This window comes from Medicago truncatula, chromosome 5 (genome assembly GCF_003473485.1).
Source record: "Medicago truncatula cultivar Jemalong A17 chromosome 5, MtrunA17r5.0-ANR, whole genome shotgun sequence".
NCBI lineage: Eukaryota > Viridiplantae > Streptophyta > Magnoliopsida > Fabales > Fabaceae > Medicago > Medicago truncatula.
This window is the reverse complement of record NC_053046.1, coordinates 14,328,729-14,356,066: the sequence shown is the minus strand read 5'-3', so window position 1 is coordinate 14,356,066 and position 27,338 is coordinate 14,328,729. Positions and strand designations below refer to the sequence as shown.

Genomic DNA, 27,338 nt, shown 5'->3' with positions numbered 1-27,338 from the left:
GTTGAATTTTTTTTTTTTGAAATTTTAAAATATTTTTTTAGGGGAAAATAAATATTGACATATATAATAATTTTCTATATATAACAGTGTAATATTTTAAAATGAAAAATATACATAATTAATTAAATAATACATAAAAATAATTCGTTAAAAAATGTATGAAACCATACCATGAATGTGCTTGTCTAGTTAAAAAGGTTTTTAATCTCCATATTTTAAAAGATAAAAAAATTCGCATATTTAATATTTTAGATGTAGCAATAATATTTGATTTTTTTTTGAAGGAATAATATTTTAACTTAAGAAGCATATCCATAAATAAAAATCAACAATTTAAAAATGTATGTGTAAAATTATACAATGAATGATTCTCCAAAAACAAAACATAGAATGACTGATCCAAAAAAAAAAACCATACAATGAATGTGCTTGACTAGTTAAAAAAAGTTTTCGATTTTGAAATTTTAGAGGGAAAAACAAAATATTGACATATATACTTTTTAATATAAAAGAATATGCTGAAATAATTCTAATTGAGCACAATTCAATTAATTTAACATAATAAAGTAAAAAAAATTATTTCAAATTAAGAAAAATATATTTCTGTTATTTGTGATGCCATAAATGGATTAGAGGGGGGTTGATCCTATCCACTAATGTATTTTTTACTAATCCGTGTATTTTTGTTTGTTTGTTAAATAATCCTATATATCCAATGTATTTAGATGTCAGCATGTTTATCCCTCTCATCCAATGGTCAAATGTGGGTGTTTCTCGATTTTTTTTTCATAACTGGAAAAAAATCCTTGTCAGATTTGATAAGAACAAAAATAGTTTAACATTCTAATAGGGATAAAAATGAAGGAGAAAAACAAAAGTAGATATTATTGTTGAATGAGAATTCATTCACTTCCCCTAGAAAAACATACAAATTCATTTTTATATTCACTCAAAAAAGTAACTTGATTTTATATTCAAATTTTGACTTTTATGGTTTGATCCAACAGTCATGATTTACACATCTCCTTCACATTAGAAAGCACTCTCTCCCTATATATATGTATGCAGACACAACGGCAAAATAAATAAAAATAAACCAAACACCAATCAAGAGTGATAGTGAGACACAAAATATGGTGGTTGCTACTACTAATGTTTCTTCTCCTTTCTCACCCAATGGCACAAAAAAATCCCTCTCCACTTTCTCACCCAATTCCTTTGTCAATGTTGAAAAGTAAATTATCTTTCTTTTTTATATCAAGTCATTTTATTCTCCTAAACTTTTTATATCAAGTCATTTTCACTCAAAAACTCTTTACATATATATTAATTAAACTCTTAATATTATTATTTTTTAACAGGGGTGACCCGGTGGCATTTAGGTCATATTGGGAGAAGGTGAGTGATAAAAGTAGTGTGGAGATCAAAGGAGAAGAATTTATGAGTTACTTTGGTGATGGTAACAACTTATGTTGGTATATGTTGCCACAAATGAGGGAAGCTATTTTGAGGATTCACAATGTGGTTGGTAATGTTGTCACAAAAGATAAGTTCATAGTGTTAGGAAATGGCTCTACTCAACTTTTCAATGCTCTTTTGTATGCACTCTCTCCTTCAGATCCCTCTGATCAACCTATCAATGTTGTTGCTGCTGCTCCTTATTACTCGGTAATCTTTCAATTATTTCAATTATATAACTCACTAAACTTTTCTGAGATAAGCTCAGAAAAAAAGAAGGATTGTTTTAAATTGTGATTGCGATCTTTGTATTTAGTTTTGAAATTTTCGCAAGGCGGTGTTATGTGACACTACCAAATTCTTTTACAAACGAATTAATTACCACTAATAATAATAATAATTACACATTTAAAAGAATAATGTATTAGTATAACACATTAAGTACGTAACTGATAGACATTTATGTACGTAATCTGTTATTTTTCATTTAATTTTTTAAGTGGACTAATAAAGTATTCTTTTGAATGTGTAATTAGTTATGGTTATTGTAATTTTTTACCAATGTAATTCTGAATGTTTTGATTGGTTATGCGTAAAGTCGTTTTGGAATGTCAACCTAACAACATTAAACTTTTTTGACTTATTTTTTTAAAGGATTTTTTGACTCATTTATTTGTCTCATTTGAATTTATGAAAATAATGTCCACTAGTCAACATGTGTTGTCGTATGTTTGTGGTCACTGATCTGGTCTGTTAGACAAAACATCAATCCTAGTAACACAATCCTGGTCCTTGATACTACCAACATTCTAGTAGTATTAGTTTTTGCTCATTTTAGAATGCCACGAAAGTGACAGACATGTGCATGTTTTTTGCAAACACTACACCTATTTGGAGACATACAACAAACACATTCACGTAAATGCATGGAGTTGTAGATTTTACATGCAGATGAGTAACATGGGGTTTGTCTATTTGGTGCCCACTACAATGTACTTATCCATGCATGCTCAACCTCATAACAAATGTATTTGTCAACAAAAAAAATAAAAAATACAACTCACAACATTGTAATTTAGTTATAGTAAAAAATTATTTTAATGAGTTGTTTGTATATGTTAAGAGTGTTAACATCACAATTTTTAACGTACACTTTTCAACATACTGTTTGATTAATTAAAATTTATGTGGGTCCCATCAAAATATGTGGATTGTATAAATTTACTAGAATCCATATAAATTTGAAACGAATAAAATAGAGTTTGTTAGCATAATTATTATATTGTTGGTGTAAAAAGTCTTACAACCTTAGAAAAGTCACAATCAATTAAATAAATGACTTTCTAAATAGTTAGAAATAAATCAATCGTTTTTCACAATTTACGATTATGATTGAGTGACATGCAAGTGCAAATAAATTAAATATGTTTAAAATTATGTTTATTTTGTAGGAATACCAAGATGTGATTGATCATATGCAATCAAGGCTATTTCAATGGGGTGGTGATGCTGCTTTGTATGATGAAAACAAACCTTACATAGAGGTAGTGACCTCCCCAAACAACCCTGATGGGACTCTTCGAACACCAGTGGTGAACTCGGAAGTTGAAGGGAAACTAATTTATGATTTGGCCTATTACTGGCCACAATACACTCCAATTACTCACCAGATTAATCAAGATGTTACGCTCTTCACGTTATCCAAATGCACCGGTCATGGTGGTTCCCGTATCGGGTGAGTCTCTAAGATCGCAGTTGCAATCTTGCAGAAACTGTTAGATATAGTTGGAGATTTGTTCGAGTTTGTTCAATATTATTTAATATAGTTTCAAATTAGTTATGATTAGTTGCTATTTGATTTGATTATATAGGGGTTCTATGATTGTGGACCACGATTTAAAACTATACATATTAGCTAATTTATCCGTTTTTGCTACATATTTGTCGAACAAATACTTAGAAACTCATCACATTTCTTAGAAAAATAAAATAAAAATAAACTCATCACATTTGTATGTAATTTCTTTGCATATATGCTTAGTCTTTTATTTGCTATGAAGGTGGGCATTTGTGAAGGACATTGAAGTTGCTAAGAAGATGATGAGATTCATGCACCTAAGTTCCATTGGGGTGTCAAAAGAATCCCAAATTCGAGCTGCTAAGATCATTGAAGTGATTTGTGATGGTTACGAAAATTTCAAGTCCGTTGGATCTGATCACCTCTTTTTTAATTATACCAAAAAACTCATGATAGAAAGGTGGGAGAAATTTAAGGGAGCTATTGAGAAAAGCAAGGTTTTTACCTTGCCCAAGTATCCAACTTCCTATTGTCACTTCAACAAGGAGTTTTCTGATCAATATCCTGGTAATGTATTTCCATCTACGAAGCACGGACACATATACAAAAATCATAGTATTTGACATAGACACAACATCACCTAATTAGCAATATGATAAATGAATTAATTGAATGTATCATATGTGTCGGTGTTCTGCTGGTATCAGAGATCAGTCTCCGATCCAATGTTAGGGTTTCTAAGACTTCCACTAGTTATTTTTTTATTATTATTTGTGTGACACTAAATTTATTTTATTATGTATACAGCTTTTGCTTGGTTGAAGTGCGTGGAAGGCATAGAAAATGGTGAGAGTTATTTGGAAAAACTGAAGATTCGTACAAGAGGAGGGGAACGATTTGGTGATGATGCAAAGTATACTAGGCTTAGCATGATTGGCACAGATGATGAGTTTGCTGAAATGTGCACTAGGTTGTCAAATGCTAAAAGAGAGTGACGTTAGACACCTTCAAACAATGCTATATGTAGGGCTAGCTAATTCAAGTTTCAAAATAAATATACACACATCATTTGTGCTATTAAGATAGATGATGTGTGATAGAGGATGAATGAATGTACTATTAAGATAGATGATTTTCTATTAAGATTGAACTTTTTAATTTTTAGAGGATTAAGATAAGATATATATATTATCTTAATTATACGGTTAATCTTTATAGAAATGCAGTACTAAATGTCATATATCTATGAATAATTTAATTTTATTCACTACAATGGGTTTTTATAGTCTACTATGATTTATATACATTTTGATTTTTTTTTCTTCTTTCAGTTATCATGTTATTGGTACAAAGTTTCTACCACCATTTTACAATGATTAATCTTTATTGAAAAACCTATTCGACACACAAGATCGTATCTTCCCTCGCAACAATTTTTTTTTCATACGTAAGAACCGAGATCGAACCCCTGACCACTTTTAGTTAAGTGGTTCAAATTCCTTACCACTTATACAAATTGGTTTTTATTTTTATTTTTTCTAGACGAATTAAATGTACTTCTAGTTCATAATTATTGTTAATTCACAGGACTATTTATTCTTTTGGAATTTTGGCCGTACTAGTTTAACGGGATTGCTAATATAGCAATGAAGTGATCATGACACGTTGAGTTTACCTGGCTTGTATATGTGTCTTTTGACTTGGAGATGATCATGTGGTAATATAGTTTATGTCAATGGAAATTCATAAAATCGAATAGGAAGGGTAATTCTATGATTGATAGTAGCAATGATATGGAGAGAAAACAACAAATGCACGAGCATAAACGATGATTCTTCTATGTAGAATTCACAAGACCTAAGAGATGTTGATATTGTGGTATGTTGTGTTTAGTGGAAATGGGTGAGTGTGGAAGATAGGGTTACACAACTATGTTGGGTCAATTGGGTTTCATTCCATTAACAAAAATGTGCAAAAGCTCTATTTGGCTATGAGCTAGTTTCTTTCTCGGTGGACCACCTAAATAGATGATTTATAGTTTAATGACGATTCAATTTGACAAATTCACATGTTCTATCATAAGTTTACCGCACCATATCACTTATCTTTCTCTCTTTCCTCGATCAACTAGTTTCATGGCATATCTAAAAATGCAAACACGGAGAAAATTCTATCATACAAATTGACATAACCTAATCTATTTTTCTAGAGTCAAACTTTCACAAATAAAGTTGACATTGTCGGGATTTTTCGAGTGGATCTTGAGTTTTTAAAGAAAATTAATGTGAGAAGAATGTCTTGCATTTGATTAAAGGGACTACTCTATTTATTTACCCAAAACCACATATCATTGTACTCCCTTCATCTATAAATGAATGTTGATTAATATTTTTTACACATAGATTAATAAATACATTTAACTAGTCAATAAACATTTCTTAAAAAAAAACTAGTCAATACACATGTCAGTTTTCCTTAACTAAGCTTACTATTTTGTATACAAAAGGTCCCCATTGCTTTCATAGGATTCAATTAAAGAGGCCTAGATGGTGCTATAGTTCTTCTCTTTCAAAGATTAATTTCATTTTATGGCTAAATCTTTAAATTAGCCACATCATCCATACCACTATTTCCACCAATCAAAATTAGCATAAGCATAGTGCTTTCGACCACATTCCACAACCATGACTCGTTTCTCCACCAAATAACAAAAGAGAGCGAGCACACACAATTTTTAGGGTATGAGATTTTATATCAGACGAAGCAGCGTTGTTTTAGGTTAGGTTTAAATGATGAATTGCAAAAAACTGTATTATTACTGTATAGATTGAAGGTGGTAGGAATAGACATAAGTGTTTAGTAAAATTAATAATGAAAAAAAAAATTGTTGGCTCGTTGGTTGGTCAGAAAGAACGAGAAGGAGATGGGAATGGAGGAGATGAAAGGGAGAGAGATGATTAGGTGTGGAGGGGTAGGTTACTATCATAGACTTTAAATAAATCCAACCACATATAAATAAGGGGACTTTAAAATCAGAAAAGGGATAAATAAATCCAACCACGTATAAGTAGGGGGCTTTAAAATCAGAAAAGGGAAATCATGAAAAAGATAAACTTGGGGGATTAAAATTGCACAAAATAAACTATGGGGCTAAAATTACACATTTATAAAAGTTGAAGGCTAAAACTGCATTTAAGCTTAATATTTACTCGATTGAACTTCATGCTATGCTAAAGAAAGATTTATTTGTGCAAAAAGCTGAAATCATATAGTCTTGAAAAAAGTAAGAAACCCCTATGTGACCATTGTTTCTGTAAAACATGGTTGGTCTGGTCTTGCAACATACAGTATATGCTAGAAATATCACTAGATGATTTCAGTCATCTTCTATTTTTATATACCCACTTGAGAAATTTATTTAAAAAAAAAAAAATGAAACTTAACAAAATTTAGCTTCATATCACCTCAAAATAAAAAATTAGCTTCATATGCAATTCGTATAAATCTCATGAAACACAATATACCAATAACATACACATCTTTAGGAAAAACTTAAAAAATACACAGAAACCACTTTGGATATAGCGGTTTTGGCTTGAAATACTAACTAAACTTATTGCAAATCCTTAATGACTTTTCTTACCTATAACTTAAATGTAAAATTATTTTTATAAACATCCATAAATGTATGATCTAAAAGTCTCATAAGAAGGCAACCAAATAAGGCTCCTGTATATGACAAACACGTATAGAATAAGAAAAATTCAATATATTAAATATCATTTTCGGAAAACAAACAAATAAGGCTGGCCAATCCATATTTATAAGTTAGCAGTCTAGAAGTACTATATTTTTTCTGTTACCCTTATTTTCATAACTTTACTTTATTAATCATATCATTCAATTTCTAACATCTTTCACCGTCCTTTGTTTTGTCATTCTCCATTGTTAACAAATATTATGTCAGCATTTTTAAGCTTCAAAGTTTCTTACACTCTACCGAAACTGTGAGTTGCAAGTTTTATGAAAAGGAAGAGGCAAATTTCGGCCACATTAGAGTATTTTGCGAATAAAAGAGAAAACCTTTTTTCTATCCTATCTTTTGAAACACTCTTTGGGGGAAAGACAATATTAAGTGTTAGTTTGTATAAGCCTCGTAGCCACATTTCTAAATGTCCCAATATATTTTATATGAGACTTTTGTGAATCTAGAACACAAGCTTCAGAATGAATGTGCATTGGTAAAATTTCATAACTATAGTCTTAATAAAATTAAGTACCGTAATTTTTTTTAGAGGAAGTACCGTAAACTTTTGTGTAGAAAGAAAGGACACTTAGATAATGCTTACCTAATAATGAAAACAATTAAAATCAAGCATAAGTAAATTTAATTAAATCTAAGAGTGAAATGTCATTTAAGATCATTTTCAACTTTCGTTGCAAATATGAAACTATCCACAATGGTAACGTCTTATACTGTAAGACTTGATAGGTAACGTCTTACGTTGTAAGACTTAAAATCTATTAGGTACCACCATTGTGAGATTTTTTTTTTAGTACTTAATGAGCTTAAAGGTCTCAAATAAACATCTCATCTATATGCGGGTCCCACACAGATACGGGTTAGAGTATCTATGAATAAAGAGAAGTCTTTGAACTTCTTGACCGATTTGCATGAGGAAATATCAACATTTAAGTCAGCAGATATTATGGCGTACGGGTTGTTAAGTTAAGAGGGGAACATGCATGTATGGACTTGACTGAGTTTCCCCACTTGTTGTAGAATTGAGGACCGAGGCTTTTAATGTGGGATAAACAACTTTAAGTAAAGTGGCCAAACATGAAAAAACGTGTTCTAATCAACATGTTTTTATATCATTTGTTTTTGACACCTTTGACTTCCTAGCAACAAAGGTTATAAATTTTCTGCAAAGAGTTCAAAGAATTATGTGTAGCAAGTTGTGTCGCTTAACTATATAGATATAGATTTTAAAATGATTGATTTTGCCGTATAAAAAGGATTAGCCACGCAATTTATTGTATGTTTATCATTCATTTCTCTATAAATACTCATTTTAAAATTTAAATGAGAGAAAAACTTAGTCACGGTCTAGAAAACAACAGTTTCATGTGAAGAATCCGTCTTTGAAAAGAAAAAACAAAGACATCAATTTAAAAAGAGAAATGATCATGACTGTTTTAAAAACAATGTTTAATAATCAAAATCATAAGTTTTGCTTTGGAAAATTGTCCATTCATCATAGGAAATTGAATGACGTACTTTTCATCATATAATTTTTTAGTATTAATAGTATTTTTCACCCATGTAATATACTACCTCCGTCCCTAATTATAGGACCCTTTTAAAAAAATAACGGGAATTAAGATAGTGGATATTTGTATTAAATATGTTTGTAATTACTATTGTTTTTACAATTTTATCTTTTAAGAGAGAGAATTGGTTTATGTTTTCAACATGTTATTTATTGCTGATTGAAGAAAAAGATGTATTATAAATAATGACATGCATGTAAAAAAATAATTAATGTAAAGGACAATTTTTTTTCTTCAAAAGGGTCTTATAATTAGGGACGGAGGTAGTATGTCATTTTCAGTTTGATTTGCACTCTCGTAGAAAAAAAAATTCAGAAAACACCCTTAATAGGCCATTCAAAAACCAAAATTTCTTGAAAAAAATTCTGAAAATGGTCTATTAGGGTGTTTTCCGGAATTTTTTTTTTTACGAAGGTGCAAATCAAACCGGAAATGACATATATTACAGGGATGAAAAACACTATTAACACTAATTTTTAATTCAAATATCTTAAACAATATGCTTAGAATAGAACACTTTAATTAGTGTGGAGACATATATGAGTTATATAAATTGTGTTACAATGAAGTTAGCAATACGTTTCAAAAAAGAGGCAGAATTTATGCATTAGTCCTTATCTCTCCTTGAATGCTTACAGGCATATCAAATCTCAATCTTATCTTTTTTACACAAATCAATTACTTACTTCTCTTCTTTGGTGGTGGTAAACTAACAGACAAACAAACATGCTTCTCCTGTGTTGTTACTCTTCTAGTGTTGTTTGATTCTTTGTTCCTTCCTGCTTCCGATTTGCGATTCTGGTGTTGCCGTTTCTTGTTTCTTGTTCGTTCTGCTTGCCGTTTCTTTGTTCATTCTCTTTGTTCAGGTTTGCGATTCTGTTTTCTTTTTTTAGTGAATAAGGTTTGTTATCACTTGGTTACGTACACACACGTATGCGCAGCTTCACTCTTCATTCAATAATAATAAATATATATATTTTTTTATCATTATAATAATTAAATCTTATTCATCAAAAGTGTCAACGAAATAATTGTTTATTTTTTAAAATTTTTATCACTCATAATTGAGAACATTCATTATTTTTTACGATAATATGTAAAAAAAGTTATTATGATTCTTATAAACAATTAAATGATGTTTTTTCTTATGAAATGTTGTTCTATAAAATATAAATATTGACAAATAGCTATTTACTACATATAAAATGATCGTTCATTTATAAAATTAAGAAACAGGAGTACCGATACACCTCATTTTGTGAGTGTACAGTAGAAGTTCCCAATAATAATTAATAATTACTTTTAGATGGTTTATTTATTTATTCATATATTTATTTATTAAACTAAAAAAAAAGTGTTCATTCATTTCTTATTTAAGTTCAAGCTAATTTTAAATTGACACTCTTAATTCAACCACTTAATTTGAGTATTAGGTAACAAATATTAGATGAAATTTTAGAGGAAAAATTGAGATTTTGATGTTAAAATTTTGAACTTTGATTGTATATGTTGTTGGTGATTAAAAGAAAAATAAAATGATAGAGGAGTTAGATTAGAGTATTTTTAAAGATATGGTGACTAGTGGTGTAATCAATAAGTTTTTATTAGACTTTTTCAAATGTATTAGTAGTTTCTTATGATGTGAACTAAATGTAGTTAATTGATATGAACTTTGTTTAATTTCTTTTCAATCTGTCAAACATTCTATCTTTCCTGAATGTAGTCTATTTTTATTATTATATTTACTTTAAACATGTTATAATTATGGAAAAAAGTATTAATCTAAGTTATTTATACATTATATGATAATATAAATAATTTTAATACATTTTATGAAACATTTTGATTAATTCACACCGCGAAGATCGTCATTTGTATTGCAGCGTCCGTCCGAAATCGCGACAACTTTAACGCGACCGCGACCGTTATTTACAACCTTGAGTACAATTAAGCATGGTGGTAGCTAAATCTTCTTCAGCTTCTGATCCTATCAACAATAATTGCTTCCCTTGTTCCAATGGCACAACAATATCCCTCTCCACTCTCTCACCCAATTCCATCATCGATGCTCAGAAGTAATCATCTATTTTTTTGTATCTTCGTTATTTTATATATTTGAATTCACTTAGTCTGGTTTTTAGATTTTATATGATATATGATGATTTATATATGCTTTTGCAATTAACAGGGGTGATCCATTGGCATTTGAATCATACTGGAAGCAGATGAGTGATGAATGTACGGTTGTGATTAAAGGATGGGAATTGATGAGTTACTACAGTGACTCGAGTAACATGTGTTGGTTCATGTTGCCAGAATTGAGGGATGAGATAGAGAGACTTCATCATTTAGTTGGAAATGCTGTGACCAAAGATAAATACATAGTTGTTGGAAATGGCTCTTCTCAACTCTTCCAAGCTGCTTTGTTCGCTTTGTCTCCTTTAGATGTCCCTGATCACCCTATCAATGTTATTTCTCCTACTCCTTATTACTCGGTGATCTTTCTTTCTTATAAACAAAATGGTCTCGTATACAGACTAAAAATGTCTCGTATATTAAAATATGTTTTAGGTCTCACCTACAAATAAAATTTACTGGGCCGACCATGCAAGGAAGGTTAACTAACAATGCGTTTAATTTTATTTTGTAGGAATACAAAAATGCAATTAATATATTGCATTCAAGGATGTTTCAATGGGGTGGTGATGCTGCTGTGTATGATAAAAATGAATCTTACATAGAGGTGGTGACTTCCCCAAACAACCCTGATGGAACCCTTCGTGTACCAGTGGTGAACTCTGCAGCTAAAGGGAAATTGATTCATGACTTGGCCTATTATTGGCCACAATACACTCCTATTACTTATGAGGCTGACCATGATGTAATGCTCTTCACATTCTCCAAATGCACTGGTCATGCTGGTTCCCGTATAGGGTGAGTTCGTAAATTAATTGTACACCGTTAGATTAAGAGTGACAAATTTTCTCTTTTAATTTTTGATTTTTTGTTTTTGTTAAGCTGGGCTATTGTGAAGGACATTGAAGTTGCTAAGAAGATGGTGACATTTGTGCAATCAAGCTCAATGGGCGTATCAAAAGAATCCCAAACAAGAGCAGCTAAGATCATTGGAGTGATTTGTGATGGTTACCAAAATTTCAAGTCAATTGAATCTGAACTCTTCTTTGAATATAGCAAACGTCTCATGAGAGAAAGATGGGAGAATTTTAGAGGAGCTGTTGAACAAAGCAAGGTCTTCACTGTAACCAAGTATCCAAGGGCGTACTGTAACTTCACCAATGAGATATCTGAAACATACCCTAGTACTTTTTTTTTTCCCATTTCTTGAAAAAAAATTCGACCCTTTCATCTCTTTAATTGGCTTTATGTAACTTAGAGTGTGGTTTTAATATACATTTTTTCTTGTTTATTCCTACAGGCTTTGCTTGGTTGAAATGCGAGGAGGGCATAGAAAATGCTTATAATTTTCTAAGAAAAATGAATATTTGTGCAAGAGAAGGGGAGCGATTTGGTGCTGCTGATTCAAAGTATGTTAGGGTTAGCATGCTTGTCATGGAAGATGAGTTCAATGAATTGTTGAAGAGGCTATCAAATGCTAAAATAGAATAAGATCAGATGATGCGAAACAGGAGAGTTGCTACAGTGCCTTAAAAAACTTGTGTTTTGGCACTGTTTATTGCTAAATAATTTAATAAAATTGAAGTTATGAATTATATTCATTTAAAATTTTAATTATTCAAAAAAATTAATTTAAAATTTTAAATATGTAAATTGTTCGTAAAGTATATTTGTTTAAAAAATTTCACCGGTCCTCTATTATCTGCGTAAACAGCTTGAGTTCAATGTAATTTTTAATTTTGGAGTTTCTTAAAAGCTTCTTTAAAACAACGTTATAGTAGCCTTGTTTTGAGCACAGCACCTTAAACACAACTACATATATATACATTTATAATCATAACAGTGATTGAGATTAAGACATCATTGGGTTAATTTTTATGGAAATTAATTATGAATGACATACAATTAATTACTCTATTTGTAATCCAATAAATAATGTTTACAAATATTTACTGTATTATTTTGGGTTTTTTTATTTTTAAAGAAATTTTTGAACTGTATTATTTTGTTCAAGACTTTGTCATCCCAAACATATGTTGCAGCATGAATGTCTGGATATATTAAATGGAATTAACTACACTGAAACACTTGATATTGTACAATGTAAATGACTAAAGGTAGAAAGCATCTGAATACAAAATCTAAAGATTCTCTTACATTAATCAAATCAAATTACTATGTGAAGACAATGGAAAAAGATGAAATCAGATAGTGAATAAAAAGCCAAAAAGAGGATTAAAAACAAACATTTTCTCAACAAAAACATATTGGAGAAAAGGACTACACAAGGTACAATCTCGCTTGCGAATTCCTGAATTTTGGTGTGAACTTTATAGACAGTGAGCAACTTACAATCTGTTACCAAAATGATTATCATGAAGAGAAAGATATTTGGTCAAATAAATTCCAACTTCTCTAAAGAGTCCCAAACCCCATCCACCTGTTTGAATTCGCTGATCGTTGAAGATGACGCAGTCACTAAAAACAAATACAAGACCTTAAATAAGCCTTAGCTCATACTCTCCCGCCATTGTTATGTATCTCACCCATGGAAGAGCCTGATACCCACTCTTCTCAATAATCTTCAAATATCTTACCTAAAAGACCAAGACAATTACATGGTGATTACCATCTCTATCAAATCAATCAAAGCTTCTACTTTATGAGCAATGCTATTTAATTTCAGAGATATATCATACGGTTATTGACGTGTTATTGATCCAAAATTATGCATAATTGTGCATAAATTTCAAATATACCGTCAGTTTTGTCCTTCAAATATCACTCTCCCCAATTTAGTGCCTAAACTATTAAAACATACTAAACGGTCCTTAAAACATTCCCCAATCCATCTATTTAGTCTCTCCATCAATTTGAGCATTTGAATGGTTTTAACTGCCATGTTGGCAACCCAACTGTCTCCTATTTCAAACTTATATAATTTACACATTTTTGTTATTAAGTCCCCAAGTCCCCAAAGCATGAAAATACATCAGTATGTCCCTAAAGTTTCATAATACACCAGTGAATCCACTAATCAGAAATCATCACATAAACCATAATTTATTATAGACCAAAAATCATACGAAACCAACATAATCACATAAATTGGAATTCATAAACTTCATTACAAAAAACCAGGAGAAGAGGAAGTGGGGGAAGAAACGAAAAATTGAAGGTTTTATAGAGTACAAGGACTAATTACTAAACTAACCTAAGGACTAAAGGGATAGATGGGGAATATCTTGGGACCTTTTCGTATGTTTTAATAGTTTAGGGACTAATTTGCAGAGATAGTGATAGTTCAGGGGCCAAATTGATGGTTTACTCTTTAAATTCCAGATCCTTTTTCTGATGTCCAGTTCTTTTTCCACTATCAATTGATTCAATTCTATTCTGAAAACATTTATAAACATTTCTTGAAAATTTATGAATATCAACGGAACTGTGAAAACAAATTGAAGTAAAATAGATTTGTTTAGTTCACTACACCTTCAATCCATTGAAATAATCAAAATTTTAACAGAGACGAAATTTCTAACGCTATACACAATAGGCAAATGGTGAGTGAGAGAGCAGGAAGGAGTGAAAGATATATTTGCAATAAAAATTCGCCCAACTATTTATCAGAGGCATCGAAAGCAGGAAATATTATGCCCAATGCAGAAAAAAAAAATAGCCTAACAATATTTAGAATAGAAGAAAACCATGTTTTGTAACATACCTGTATTCCAGAAACAGTAAAATACGGTATCTCAAATTTCACGCGTATAGGAGCTTTTCTTTCAGGAGCTGCTTCCTCATCTGTTATACTGGGAAGGCGAAACTCTGCTCTTAACATATACTCCTGAAAGTATCAAAGAAATGAGAACCCAATCTGATAAATCACAATCAAATTTAGGAATCAAGATGGATGTTATTAAGGATTCAATTGCACTTCGAAGATACCTTGCCTCCGGGGAAGGATCTAATTTTCCAGATCAATGCATCTTTTTCAGGTGCATATGATGCAGATCCCATTGACGTTCGAACATTAGGATTGGTTGCATCAACAGGAACGGGCAACTCAATCTCGACATTGGTGGCAGTGCTATAAAATAAATCCTGTTAGTTGGTGAAACAAGGATATCTGGGGCAGTCTAAATTCTGGGACAAAAACCTCACTGTGTGAATTAAAGGGAAGTGATTCCCCAATCTTCTGCCAAGAAAAAAATAGAGAAGAAAAATAACATATATGAGAAAAGAAGTCGTAGTACCTACGTTCCTTAAACTGACTCCTAGCTTTTACCATAATTTCAATCCGACTCTTTGAGTGCTTTTCAACATTTGCTTCCACCCAAATTAAAGGCTTAACCTGAAAAGATACAGTATAATCAACAAGGACTTCAAAATGCTCTCTCTTTCAGTGAGTGTGTTGTGCATGTACACCACCTCTCAAAACAGAAACTTATTACATATCTACAGAAGACGAACCTGTGTACTGAGCCTGTATGTCATCAAATCGAACGATCCATCAGGAGGTATGAAAGAAATAGTTCGATCATTTTCAAATCGAGCCAACCGGACACACCTTCATAAAATGCCAGACATAATTTTAGAACTAGCATCAAGAAGAGAAAAATGCGTGAAAAAAGTATATCAAATATTTAACTCTTAAGTGGTCAATTTGTAAAGACAAGAAAGTCGATCATACATACTGATGAAATTTAATGTCTTCCAAGTCTATCGCTTTTCCCTTGGTTGTTCTGCCTTGTGCCTCTAATAACACTCTATCATTTAAACCAAGTTTACACTCGGGCATACCACTGCATTAGAATAAGCCAAAAATACATGTCAGTTTTCAGATAAATACTCCAGCATGAATGTTGGTTAGTATATAGATGCTTCACAATTAATGCTCTCAGCTGTAATGTATCCAGTGGTTGAATCTATCTGCAAAATATCTACTGGGTAGAAAATTGGCAGATATGTATGTCCATTATTCAGTATGACCAACCTCCTAATTCCTAAAGAACACCTCAAGTGTACCAGATGATTAAACCAATCCTTCAGCATGGAGAATCAGTACATACTGAAAATAACATACTCCAAGTCCAAATTACTAATTTCATTTGCATTCCTCAAATTTCAGCTAGATACAATACCAAAAAAAAAATTAAAAAAAAAAATAAAGGTTTAACTGCACTTTTGATCCCCCTATTTTAACTTAATCGGAATTTTGATCCCCCTATTTTCAAAACAGCTATTTTAGTCCCCCTATTTGACACTTTTTGGGTTTTTTTAATCCCAACCAATTTTTGTGATTTGTCACTGTCATTGATGATGTGGCAGTGATGTGGTAGTGTGTGTTGGCTAATTCAGTTTCCATGTCATTAACATAAATAATTAATTATATACAAAATATAAAAACTAATTGATTAATAATTAAAAAAACAAAAATTGAATTAGTATAATAAGAAAATTTGGTAACATGAAGTCATGAACCCTTCTAAAATCCCTAATTTCTTCAATCTACATCTACTTCTCCATTCTCATTTTCGATTCAGAACCACTCTTCCTCATTCAGCAATTCGAAATTCGTTTACACATCTCGTTTTCGAATTTGCTTGTGATTTACACGGCAATTCGAAATATAGTAACCATCTCGTTTTCGGATTCGAAATTCGTTCATACTTCAGATTAGTCTCATTCACACGGCAATTCGAATTAGATCCATTCGTTATCATTTTCGATTTCGATTTAGTTTTCATTCTTCAAACATATCACATATTTCGTATTTGTTCATTCTTCCACCAGTAATGTCGAAATTGAATTTCTCTTTCATAATTTGAAGATGTGAGAAAAAGTAGTGCTTTTTCTTGCTTGAGGCTCTGTTGGAACTTTTGACTCATGATTTGGTGACCCTTTGGGATCTTTTTGTTGTGGATTGTTAATTGTTTTGATGGGTAGTGAATACGATGAATTTCAGAGCTTGTTGGTCTCGAATTTGAACATTTTTCCAATGAAATTGCAGCCTAATTCAACTTTTTCCACCTTGTTCTTATTGGTTTTTCCTTCCATGACTAGTAAGAGTGGAAAAAAAATAGACTCAAGCAAAGAAGAAAAGAGAGAAGGTCAAAGTGAAGTAATTGCTTGATGGAGTTTATGAAGTACACAAACAAGATTGTAGTATCACAGAAGTTGCATATACACGCATGAATTGGATTTAGGGATTGCACTTAAATTGGGGTAAAGTCTCATTTCAATTTTACTATTTTTATTCTTTTTTTAACTTAATTAGTTATTTTATTATGTATTTATTTCACTTAATAAATGACATGGAAATGCTAGTAATGACATGGAAACTAAATTAGCCAATACACACTGCCACGTCATCTCCACATATTAATGATAGTGACAAATCACCAATATTGATGGGGGATTAAAAAAACCCAAAAAATGTAAAACAGGGAGACTAAAATAGGGGGATCCAAATTTCGATCAAGTTAAAATGAGGGGATCAAAAGTGTATTTAAGCCTAAAATAAAATAGTATAAAGACTATTCAATATAAAAATCAGTTTAGGCTTGGTTCCTTGATCTCTAATGTATTTCGTTTCAGTTCTTGTCAATAACCACAGATACAAATAGACCCTCCAGACTGTCCAGTCCACATATGAGTAGAAACACCGAAAAGTCATAAACAGATTGTTAGGAACGCAGAAATTAGATTTGAATAGAAAGTACCCTTTAATTAGGAAATAGGAGAGAAAACTCTCTTCCAAAGGTTTACCCTTCAATAGAGTCTCTACTCTATTTACTAAAAATTTATAACGAATTCCTCTATCCATATATTCTTCTATTTATACACGACTCTAACTAAACCAACTAACAAACTTCTCTAACAACTCCGAACTACTCCAATTACCCTTATTCTATAACATATCACAGAAACCATAAAACGGTATGGAAAACTTAGAGTTTAGATGTTGCAATCAATACCAAAAGCTAGATGATCTCAACACAATACCTACAAATGCAGTAGATCTCAAGCAAAGCAAGAAGCAAACCTCAAAAATGTTCTCATCTTCAGCGCCCCAACAACGTCAGATCTAATTAACTGTCCATTGCTATTGACAAGTATATTAACACTCTCCACCACATCCAAGAAAACCTGAACAGAATTACAAAAAAGTACATTCAGTACCTCAAACCACCAAATTACAAGTCACAAACCTACGATTCTTCATTTCTCTAATAATCACCTCATTTTTCTTGTAACTTATCCCTTCGCTTCGCCAAGACACAGCATTAGTCACAGCCATTGGAGGTCTCTGAGTAACTTCCATTCTATAAGCATCGGTCTTAATAAATTCACTAAGAATCTTTGCCTCGGTATACTGAGGGTAACCAAAGTCCATAATTTCATCAAGTAGCTCATACTACAAACAACACAACAAATCCAAATCCAAAAATCAAAGCAAAACACAATTCAACAAATTCATTCATATAAAATCTTTGTACCAAAGGCATGTCCAGTGCCCCAGACATCGACACTGATAGATATGATTACATTCAATTATGTTATTTACCGACTGACGTCGGTGTCGTGTCTGGTGTCCGTGTCAATGTTTCATTGTACAAAATACTTAGTTCAGAGACACTACAAGATTCTTACCACAACAACAAAGTTATCTCTAAGGGATTCCTCTTCTAATTCTTCAAAATAATGCTTAAACACCTGCAAGAAAAAACACACGAATTTCACTAATCATTTATTATTACAAAAACTAATTCAATTCTCAATTCAAACAAAAGGATCGTTCGAATCAGAGAAACGCTTACATCAACTAATCGATGCAAGAAGAAGAGAAGACTAGCTGCATTACAATTCTGTCTCGCAGCGATCACAAGATAAACATTGCTATGTTGAATAAACATATACGTAACACCATTATCGTAAACAACCGGATCTTGAGATTGTTCATCAGCCTAACAAAAAAAAAAAAACGAAAATTGAAGCTCAAATTATACATAAAATCACGGTGTGGAGTGTGAATTTGAAATTGGATCTGAAAAATGGAAGTGGAATGAACCTGTTTATCGATGAGTTTGGTGAAGAAACGTTCGGCTTCGATGGCGGAGACGTCGCCGCGGTAGTCACGCCAGACGAGGATGCGGCCTTTGATGTCGAGGAGGAACAGAGCAGAAGCTGCCCCTGACATTGATGATGCGGTGGTTGATCGGTGGATTAGATCGGATTTGGAGCAGTGTTACGGTGGTGGTGAATGAAAATTACGACGGAGAATTGGGGCTTCAATGACGACGAAGAATTGGGGCTGCAACGACGTCGTTGCCACCGCGAGGAAACTAGTTATTGAAGTGTTTTCAGATTTAAAAAGCTTTATAATTATTATTATGAAATTCAATTTTTTCATGTAAGAAAATGAATTTCATCTTTTTTTATCTTGTTTCTTGTAAAAAAAAAAAGCTTTTTTTTCTTTCTTTCTTATTTTACCAAAGGAAATGCAAGTTAATAGTTTCAAGTCACTTTAAGTATGTTATTTTTAAATGAACAATAAAAAATGATAATTACAAAGTGTCAACACAAGATGGACAAAGAGGTCAGCCAATACCCAAACACATCAGACAATTCGACTACCACGTATTGGAGCCTTAAACAAAATTGGTCTTATATGCCTTAAGCCACCAATAAGAATAATACTTAACTTTATCTTAGATATGGAATTTTCTATATTTTTTTAATAATCGACTATTACGTTCATTTCAAATGATCCAAACACAAAATAGCCAACATAAGTTGTAAACTGGAGCGTCGACCACACAAACCTCCTTAAGGATGAGTAAACTGGATGAAATGATCTAAAATACTATGAAATAATATGAAAGGGTTCAATTCCAGAAGAAGAAAAAATATGAATCAAATAGCAGTAAATCAAAAGGAATGTAATTTCCTTGTGGTTGGTGTTTGAAAATATTTGAAATGTGACGTTTTGAAGCAAAAAATCTTTAAGAATCACACAATGTGGGAGTTTCAGATTTTGGGTAATGAGAGAGAAGTTTTTCACAAAACCCTAAATGTTACAAATGAGCGAAGTTTTCTGATTTTACATTATACATTGAACGAATTCAGATTATATAATCTAAAAACATATAAAAAAAGTGTTTAGATTATATAATCTGAATATGTCAGAATATAATATGACAGGCGAAAAGAGAGTAGGATGAAAAAGAATTCGCCAACGAAAATTGTCCAGCCAAACATTTTAAAGAAGAGTCTTGCTAACTTGTACTTTAAGAATGCTAACAATTTAACTCATTTGAGTTAGTCTAGTGGTGTTGGGTTGAAACCTTGGAGTGTGCTTTCAAGATCAAAGGTATAATTCTCTCCGGTGTCAATTTAGATGAACAAATTTAGCTTCTTCAACAATCTTTTTTGTGTCAATTTTAGTGGACTTAAAAAAAGAAGATCAACAATTTCAAAACTAACAATTTGCATTGAAATATATATTTTATTTATTAAATGCACGAATTTTAGACAATAGTGTTATATTTACATTAAGTTCTTTTCCATGTGGTTAACATTCTCGTTTAAGGACATTGTTATTTGTGTGAATTGGATTCTCGTGAATCATTGTGTGAATTGGATTCTCGTGAATCATTAACGACATGTATTCCAGCCGGTTCATTATTTATGGACTTCCATTTTTTTTTTTTAAGTAACTTTTCATAAATTTCGCTAGCCTTCATTGATCCATCCATATACATTTTGCTACGCCTTCATCGTCATTTTTTTCATTGTATATAGCATCTTTGATATTTTAATGAATGTTAAGAACATTCTTTTTTCAACATTTTTTTAATATTTATTTTTTTATTGGATAAATTCAACATAGATCCCTCACATTTTAAAAATATGTCCTATATAGAATGGTATAGTCCATATTGATTTTTTAAAAAAATACAAAATGTGTTATGGAGTGTAAAAAAAAATGTCCTAAATATTTCCCTATGTTTTAATCAGTTTTCAAACCATTATATTTTTAATTTATGGTGTACGGATGGTTTAGGTGGAAAATATGCTTGTGAAGACTTGATTGGGGTTTCACCACTTGTGGGATTAGGTGTCGGACCTTTAACCGTAGGACAGGCAACCCTAAAAAATGCGTCAAGCAAAGTGACCGAACATGAGAAAGCGTGTTCTGACAATCAACATGCTTTTATACCATTTGCTTTTGACACTTTCTCCTAGCATCAGAGGCTGTTGACCTTCTACATAGAGTTAAGGTAATTCATAACAATGTCATGTCTCTTAGGTCCATAAATTGTGTTCACAAGGATTGGTTTTGCCATCCAAAAAGATCTAGCGGTGCAGTTGTCCGCTTGCCTTTTATTCAAGTGTAAATAATGGTTTATCTATATATAAGGATTTAATTGATATACAAAAAATCTACGGTGTAAAGTGACTTATTTTGGCTTCACCACTAATTGGGAATCTGACCACCAAGTGGCTTCTTATTCTGCCAACCGTAAGCAAGAAACAACATATCAATGTTTAATTAAAAATTAGTAAAATATTTCCATTTTTTTCAATATATAATGTTGTTAGCATCAACAATTTTTCGGTACAAGAGGTCATTATCAATTTTATCATGGTTTCACTCTATAATCTTCTACCAAAATCTCTATATACACTCCAACAAATACTAATAAATATTAATATATAAAACGACAAAGACAAGGATGCATGCATATGCATTTTTAGATTAGCAAATACAAAAAGTCTTTATCTTCCATCAAATACACCGCTGAAAACCTGACTGTCCCCACCTAGTGATGCTTCCCATTCTATTGAGGACATTACAATCTTTGACACTGCCACAACGATCTCTTTCATTTCAGGCCTGTCCACTGGTTCTTCACTCAAACACCAATGTGATAATTCTGCCATCTGTAAGATTAATGAAACAAAATATTACAAAAAATATTTAATCGTGTCCGACATCGAAACTTATAATTACACTGAATTATGTGATTTTTAAATTATTAGCTGTATCGGTGTGTCAGTGTCCTTGTCGTGTCCGTATCTGTGCTTCATAGATCATTAGTTTACTCAAACACATGCTATATATATTGAATGACAAATATTAACAGTCGGTTGTTAGATTAATATTTACACATACGTTTAAATTTAAACGATTTCTAACTCTTTATCCCTTAACTCAAACACAAAATTATATGATTTTAACTTACAAGTTTCAATTTTTGAATGTCAGTTAAGATTTAAGATTTTTTAGAAAAATCGTATTTGATTTTGAACTTATTACTAGCCTAAATACTTCTGAGACTGTTTGAAAGAATTTATGAAAATAGTTTATGACATGGCCACAAACTATTTTAAGTTTATTTTCATAACCTCTCCAAGATAATTTATGGAAACAATTTACTTGCGCTTTTATATGAAAGAAAACATTTTATTAATTTTTTATATCGAATATAACTCATCATTACAAAGCCTTTTGTAAGGATGATTTAGATCTAATATAAAATTTTAATATGATATCAACGTTTATGAAAACAATTGAATAATTTAATCCACAAACATTTATATGATAAGCATCTATGCTATCAACGTTTGATTATTATGTTTATCCAAACAGGTATTGAAACTTCTATAAGAGTATGAATGAAGATTTAAATTGAATCTAACCTTGTAGACACCTTCTATAGGATAATTACGTAGAAGATTTCCATCTACAACAGCTTCCAAAGCAGCTACTGGGTCCTCATCTTGAAATATTTTGTTAACCTGAATATGATTGAAACAAAGATCAATTTTCTTTGTCATTTTGTATAAAGTACATCTCAAAATTGGGTATCATTTGTATATTTCTTTTAACCTTGAATTTAATTACTCTCTATAAGAAGTTAAACTCACAACTGCAATAAGTGATTTCATATTATTAGCTTCTTTGTTGTCACGAAATAATGCACGTTTCCCTGTTATCAACTCAGATATAACCACTCCAAATGCAAATACATCAGTTTTTATTGTCACTTGTAGCTCCTTCACAGATCTAAAAATGAAGAAAAAAAAATATTAGAAGAAAAATTAACTTGAAGAGTAATTTTCTCTATTTAAGCATGATAGGACCTACTCTGGTGGAAGGTAGCCTGGTGTTCCAACAAGTCTTGTTGCTAAAAATTCTTCATCATTGGTTCTTTCGACTAGCTTTGCAAGTCCGAAATCGGCTACCTAATTATCATATATCATATGCAAGTAAATGATTTGTTTTGAACTTATGAAACACTGACACGGATAGAAACCAATGAAAATGTACCTTGGCTCGTAGCTTCTCATCAAGAAGAATATTACTAGTCTTTATATCACGGTGCACATATCGCGCTTTCGTGTAATCATGTATGTATTCAATACCTTTTGCTGAATCAAGTGCAATTTGAGTTCTTGCACACCAAGAAAGAGGCTGGTGACCTATTCCTCCAATACCAAGTTTTTAGAATTCTTTATATAAATTAAATCTAAAAACAAGGTGTGATAAATTTGTTACTAATTAATTGTTCATAATGACATTTTAGAACATGTGTTAATATACCTTTCAATAGAGGATCATGAAGGTGCTCACTTAGAGATCCATTAGGAACATACTCATACACCAAATAAAGGTGATCATCTCCACTAGCATATCCTAACAACTCCACCTGAAACAATGTGATTAATTACATATATAAAATAATGAAATATTAGATGAATTGGATTGTGTGATGTCAACAATATCACACACATTCACGCAGTCAGCTTATCGGTGACTATTGAATCAAGATTATACGCCCTAAATTTTAATGTAGATTTTGATTTTTCCTTAAAAATCTAAAAATGAGTTTGAAATTCGGACCGTCTGATCTTTGATCCAACAACCACCAATGTATTGACTGCTGCGTTAATGCATGATATTGCTAAATGCAGGAAATCCAATATGTCAAAGATAATTATAACATACAATATTGATATGATGGATTTTGCATAAGGCTTTGAGTTCTGCATAGAACTCTTTGGATTTGTTAGACTTCATTTTCTTCACAGCAACCTCCTAAAAGATGTTATTGTCCAATTTTTAGTTAGCATATGAAAAAATATGATTGAATTATTAATGAGCATTAAAGAATCAATGCAGAATTTTCCTTACCTTCTCCTCCAGCATTCCAAAATAGACAGTACCATATCCACCAACTCCAATCCTTCTAGTTTCATCAAAGTTATTTGTAGCATGTTCAATCTCCTCAAAATCATAAATTACTGGTCTTTCTGAATCAAATTGTGTTGCATCTGTGCCAATATTTACCATGAATAAGCCTACTAATGAAAAACTTTGTACTTTTTAAATATAAAGGTTTGTTTGGTTTTAAAAAAATGTATTTGTTTTCACTTTTAATTACAAATACGTCACATTGTTTTATTTTAATTTTAGTTTTCAAATATTTGTACACGAAATAGTGAAAAAAAAAAAGTTGAAATTTGTTTAGGAAATGAAATGAAAATAAGAAATAAAAATAAAAACATTTTCTTAAACCAAACAGACCTTAAATTTCTATATAAGTTACCTTCCATATATTCTTTATGAAACTCATGATTCCTTAAGGAAATAGTTCTATTGCCAAATGATCTTTTAGAGACAGTTTTTGGATCATATTTGCTGGTTTCATAGGCTTTATTTCTCCTTAGAATGAAAATGATCAAGGTAATTACGGAAAGCAATGTCACACTCACTAAGATACCAATAATTATCACCCACTTGTGTTTCTTTTCTGCAAATAAGAGAAAATCAAAGCAAAAAAATGTTTTATGAGAATGGACAGTCCAAAAATGTTTTATGAATATTTTAGTAATTATAACTCATTTTTTAGATTGAATCAATATCATTAAAAAAAGTTAAATGGAGTATGTAATAAGAAAAATGATTTTACTTTTTCTTGATGTTTGTTAATTTTTGCGTGTGTCTAAACACTACGCATTTAGTCTTGTAACCATGCAAGACCAGCTCGTATTCATCAGATCTACTTAAGACTAAAAATTGAAAAATTTGAGGAAGAGAACTTACCTTTTCCATGGTAAAGTGGTGACCCTTTTAATTCCTTAGGAACATATAACACCCAACCAATATCTATGAATGTTGGGTTAGGACCCAAAATTTGGTTAATTCTCACCATGCCATCAATAGTAGCATTTAGCAAAAGAGAAATTGATGTTGGTGTATCACTTTGCTGAACAGTATATGTAACAACAATTTGTGACTCAAATTCTGAACATCCACAAGGAATATGTATTGTTACATTCTCATTTGCAACCAAATCTTCGTTAACTTGCCAAGCTTGACCACTATAAATAAGATTCATAATATCCACAGAAGTTTCATTAGGACTCACTTTGTAGGTTGTTTCATAAAAATATCCACTAAGATCTTTGATGTTTTTGCAAGAACAAGGCACTTTTACTAGGTAATCTTGTTTTGTGCTACGAATTATTGGTTTGATTTGTGAAGGATCAATAGAATAAAAATTAGCTATTTGTTCTATGTTGTGATTGTAGTTTATATGGTAGAGTGATGCATTGCATGTTCTCATCTTTGTAGAACATTTATAAGGCTCCATGTAAGCTTTTTTCATTGAAACTTCAATAGAAAATATAGTTGGTAATGAAGATGCTAGAAGAGGTAGAAAAATTGAAAGAAGTTGAATTAGAGAAGCCATAAGAGAATTTCTAATTCCTTAGGGAAGAAATAAGAGAATTTGTCATCATATATGGATGTAGCTTTTTTCAAGAAACAGAAAAATCACAAAGTCGCATAGATTATTATTTTTATAATAACTAGTGACCCTTTTTCTTTTAGACTTTCAAATAGTTACAAACTTAGCAAAGTTTTTTAAAAAAATATATTTGCAATTAAGATCTAGAATGTGACATCAATGTGTTTAGACCAATATTTTTAGTATCTTTGCTACTTAATTGAAACTCTATTTGATTATGATGTTAGAACTTAGCATGATTATTAAAATAATTATTTTCTTTTGTGCTTATATTACTTGTCATTAAGGATGGGGTATCTTTTTTGTGATCTTCGACGGCAATAATGGCCAAATGAAACACAGCTGAAAACAAAAGCTATAAACTAATTTCATCACTGGTCAACCATACTGTAGCAATTCTTTTCCCATTTGTCAATATCAATTAATTGACTTGTTTAGTGCCACTCACTTCATTGTAGCTAGACACGTCGCACAAACACGCCGACAAAACAATGAATTCAACAGATACACTGACATGTAGACATGATAAAAATTTAAGAAAATAAAAATAATCGTAATGAATTCAAAAAGGACACTGACATGTAGACACAATAAAGATGTTTGCGTGTCGGACACCCTAAAGTATAATGATTAAGTTATATGATTTTTCTCTTTTGGTAGAATATCGTACTGTTCTGTTTTCTCAACTGCTGCATATAATGTATAAGAAACCAATTGTTGCTGATGAACAAAAGTTTCAACGTTCTTTATTCAAAGTCGGAAGGTTTACATTGGTCAATATCACAAAGCTAAAGGTCATTTTATGCATTTCTTTTCTTATTTAGTTGAGAGTTTTATGCTATTGATCTAATCTTCTGATTGGCTAGAGAAGCTTAAAGTGATGTGTGATATGCATCTATTCAGGGAAGGCCAGATGTCGTCTCCATTTCTTATATGAATATTTTATTTTTGTTCAAGGAGTGTTTGACCATTAAATTAAATACGGGTACATCTTTTAGTCGAGATTTAAATCTTAGTTAGTCATGTTGTGGGAGTCTAATCCCTTATGCTAATACTCCTTCTGATTTTTATTATAAGTAGAAAAAACAAAAAACATTAAAACAAATATACTCATTAATTAGTGTATTTTTTTTTTAATATTCTTACAAATTTACCTTCATAAAAAATTGTGAAGCATTAAATACACCCACTAATATTTAAAATACAAATATTAAACAAGGGGTAGAATTTATTTTAATAGGACCGGAGGGAGTAGGTTCTAACGTGCGGAAGATGGTCTTATGGAAGCCTGTGACACTAGAATTTATTTTAATGATAAATGATACTAATTAGTTGTTATTAGTTTTTATCCTTCTTTGAGTTTGAATCCATAATCTCCAACTTTTTATCACTTAATTCAAATCAATTGAACTGCCCAATCTCTAGTATTACACTAAGACTGATGAGAATAAAGAGTGTCAGTAGTGTTGGAGGTATGGCCAAGGAACAACTCCCACTACTACACATATGAAGTTTTGCAACATCTTTTATGTGACATTTTTTTAAAAAGTGTTACATGCACCTCCTTTTAATATATGCCTCCATGCCTTTTTAGCCGAGTTTATTATTTTTGCTCTCTCGATAAAAAATGTTACATGCACTTCATTCGTTTTCTCTCGCCATTTCCGTTCTATCCCTTCATCATTCATGTTCATCATTCCATTCTTCACCTCCTTCATCACTTGATTTGCTATTCATGCCCTGTGTCTAGTGTATGAGTGGATGCAATAATAAACTTTGTGATTTGAGAA

At 31.3% G+C, this 27,338-nt stretch overlaps 4 protein-coding genes across 5 annotated transcripts; 2 read left to right on the top strand and 2 right to left on the bottom strand.

The window, feature by feature from the left end:
- The first annotated feature begins 1,107 nt into the window (after positions 1–1,107).
- On the top strand, positions 1,108–4,414 carry LOC11415573 (L-tryptophan--pyruvate aminotransferase 1). Its single transcript, XM_003613120.4, has 5 exons — positions 1,108–1,234; positions 1,362–1,668; positions 2,910–3,193; positions 3,519–3,823; positions 4,064–4,414. The coding sequence occupies exons 1-5, from the start codon at positions 1,134–1,136 to the stop codon at positions 4,249–4,251; spliced, it is 1,185 nt and encodes a 394-aa protein (XP_003613168.2). The 5' UTR covers positions 1,108–1,133; the 3' UTR covers positions 4,252–4,414.
- Positions 4,415–9,160: 4,746 nt separating this feature from the next.
- Positions 9,161–12,313, top strand: LOC11410630 (L-tryptophan--pyruvate aminotransferase 1). Its single transcript, XM_003613119.4, has 6 exons — positions 9,161–9,456; positions 10,474–10,665; positions 10,779–11,085; positions 11,241–11,524; positions 11,609–11,910; positions 12,027–12,313. The coding sequence occupies exons 2-6, from the start codon at positions 10,544–10,546 to the stop codon at positions 12,215–12,217; spliced, it is 1,206 nt and encodes a 401-aa protein (XP_003613167.1). The 5' UTR covers positions 9,161–9,456; positions 10,474–10,543; the 3' UTR covers positions 12,218–12,313.
- A 507-nt stretch (positions 12,314–12,820) lies between these two features.
- LOC11410629 (AP-1 complex subunit mu-2) lies at positions 12,821–19,209 on the bottom strand. Its single transcript, XM_003613118.4, has 11 exons — positions 18,801–19,209; positions 18,550–18,696; positions 18,383–18,445; positions 17,970–18,146; positions 17,775–17,878; positions 15,424–15,531; positions 15,200–15,296; positions 14,983–15,080; positions 14,675–14,816; positions 14,451–14,573; positions 12,821–13,323 (listed from the first exon to the last, which is right to left on the bottom strand). The coding sequence occupies exons 1-11, from the start codon at positions 18,927–18,929 to the stop codon at positions 13,225–13,227; spliced, it is 1,287 nt and encodes a 428-aa protein (XP_003613166.1). The 5' UTR covers positions 18,930–19,209; the 3' UTR covers positions 12,821–13,224.
- Positions 19,210–21,360: 2,151 nt separating this feature from the next.
- LOC11407078 (lysM domain receptor-like kinase 3) lies at positions 21,361–25,541 on the bottom strand. 2 transcript variants are annotated; one of them, XM_003613117.4, is made up of 10 exons: positions 24,843–25,541; positions 24,346–24,549; positions 23,931–24,070; positions 23,745–23,834; positions 23,340–23,445; positions 23,067–23,218; positions 22,884–22,981; positions 22,664–22,802; positions 22,436–22,534; positions 21,361–21,676 (listed from the first exon to the last, which is right to left on the bottom strand). In XM_003613117.4, exons 1-10 carry the CDS (start codon positions 25,489–25,491, stop codon positions 21,512–21,514), a joined length of 1,842 nt encoding a protein of 613 aa, XP_003613165.2. In that variant the 5' UTR covers positions 25,492–25,541; the 3' UTR covers positions 21,361–21,511. The 2 variants fall into 2 exon arrangements, with proteins under 2 accessions (XP_003613165.2, XP_024639233.1); XM_024783465.2 differs by lacking the exon at positions 24,346–24,549 and having other exon boundaries at positions 24,843–25,539.
- Between the last annotated feature and the right edge of the window lie 1,797 nt (positions 25,542–27,338).

Excerpts from the sequence above, each read along its gene's own strand:
- LOC11415573 (XM_003613120.4), top strand. The coding sequence starts at position 1,134 with ATGGTGGTTGCTACTACTAATGTTTCTTCTCCTTTCTCACCCAATGGC. Across the intron at positions 1,235-1,361 it reads TCCTTTGTCAATGTTGAAAA|GGGTGACCCGGTGGCATTTA; the intron begins GTAAATTATCTT and ends ATTTTTTAACAG. Across the intron at positions 3,824-4,063 it reads GTTTTCTGATCAATATCCTG|CTTTTGCTTGGTTGAAGTGC; the intron begins GTAATGTATTTC and ends TTATGTATACAG.
- LOC11410630 (XM_003613119.4), top strand. The coding sequence starts at position 10,544 with ATGGTGGTAGCTAAATCTTCTTCAGCTTCTGATCCTATCAACAATAAT. Across the intron at positions 10,666-10,778 it reads TCCATCATCGATGCTCAGAA|GGGTGATCCATTGGCATTTG; the intron begins GTAATCATCTAT and ends TGCAATTAACAG. Across the intron at positions 11,911-12,026 it reads GATATCTGAAACATACCCTA|GCTTTGCTTGGTTGAAATGC; the intron begins GTACTTTTTTTT and ends TTATTCCTACAG.
- LOC11410629 (XM_003613118.4), bottom strand. The coding sequence starts at position 18,929 with ATGTCAGGGGCAGCTTCTGCTCTGTTCCTCCTCGACATCAAAGGCCGC. Across the intron at positions 15,081-15,199 it reads CATACAGGCTCAGTACACAG|GTTAAGCCTTTAATTTGGGT; the intron begins GTTCGTCTTCTG and ends GTATCTTTTCAG. Across the intron at positions 14,817-14,982 it reads AGTCAGTTTAAGGAACGTAG|CACTGCCACCAATGTCGAGA; the intron begins GTACTACGACTT and ends TTTATTTTATAG.
- LOC11407078 (XM_003613117.4), bottom strand. The coding sequence starts at position 25,491 with ATGGCTTCTCTAATTCAACTTCTTTCAATTTTTCTACCTCTTCTAGCA. Across the intron at positions 23,446-23,744 it reads AAATCCATCATATCAATATT|GTGGAGTTGTTAGGATATGC; the intron begins GTATGTTATAAT and ends ACATTGTTTCAG. Across the intron at positions 22,803-22,883 it reads CCAGGCTACCTTCCACCAGA|ATCTGTGAAGGAGCTACAAG; the intron begins GTAGGTCCTATC and ends CTTCATTTTTAG.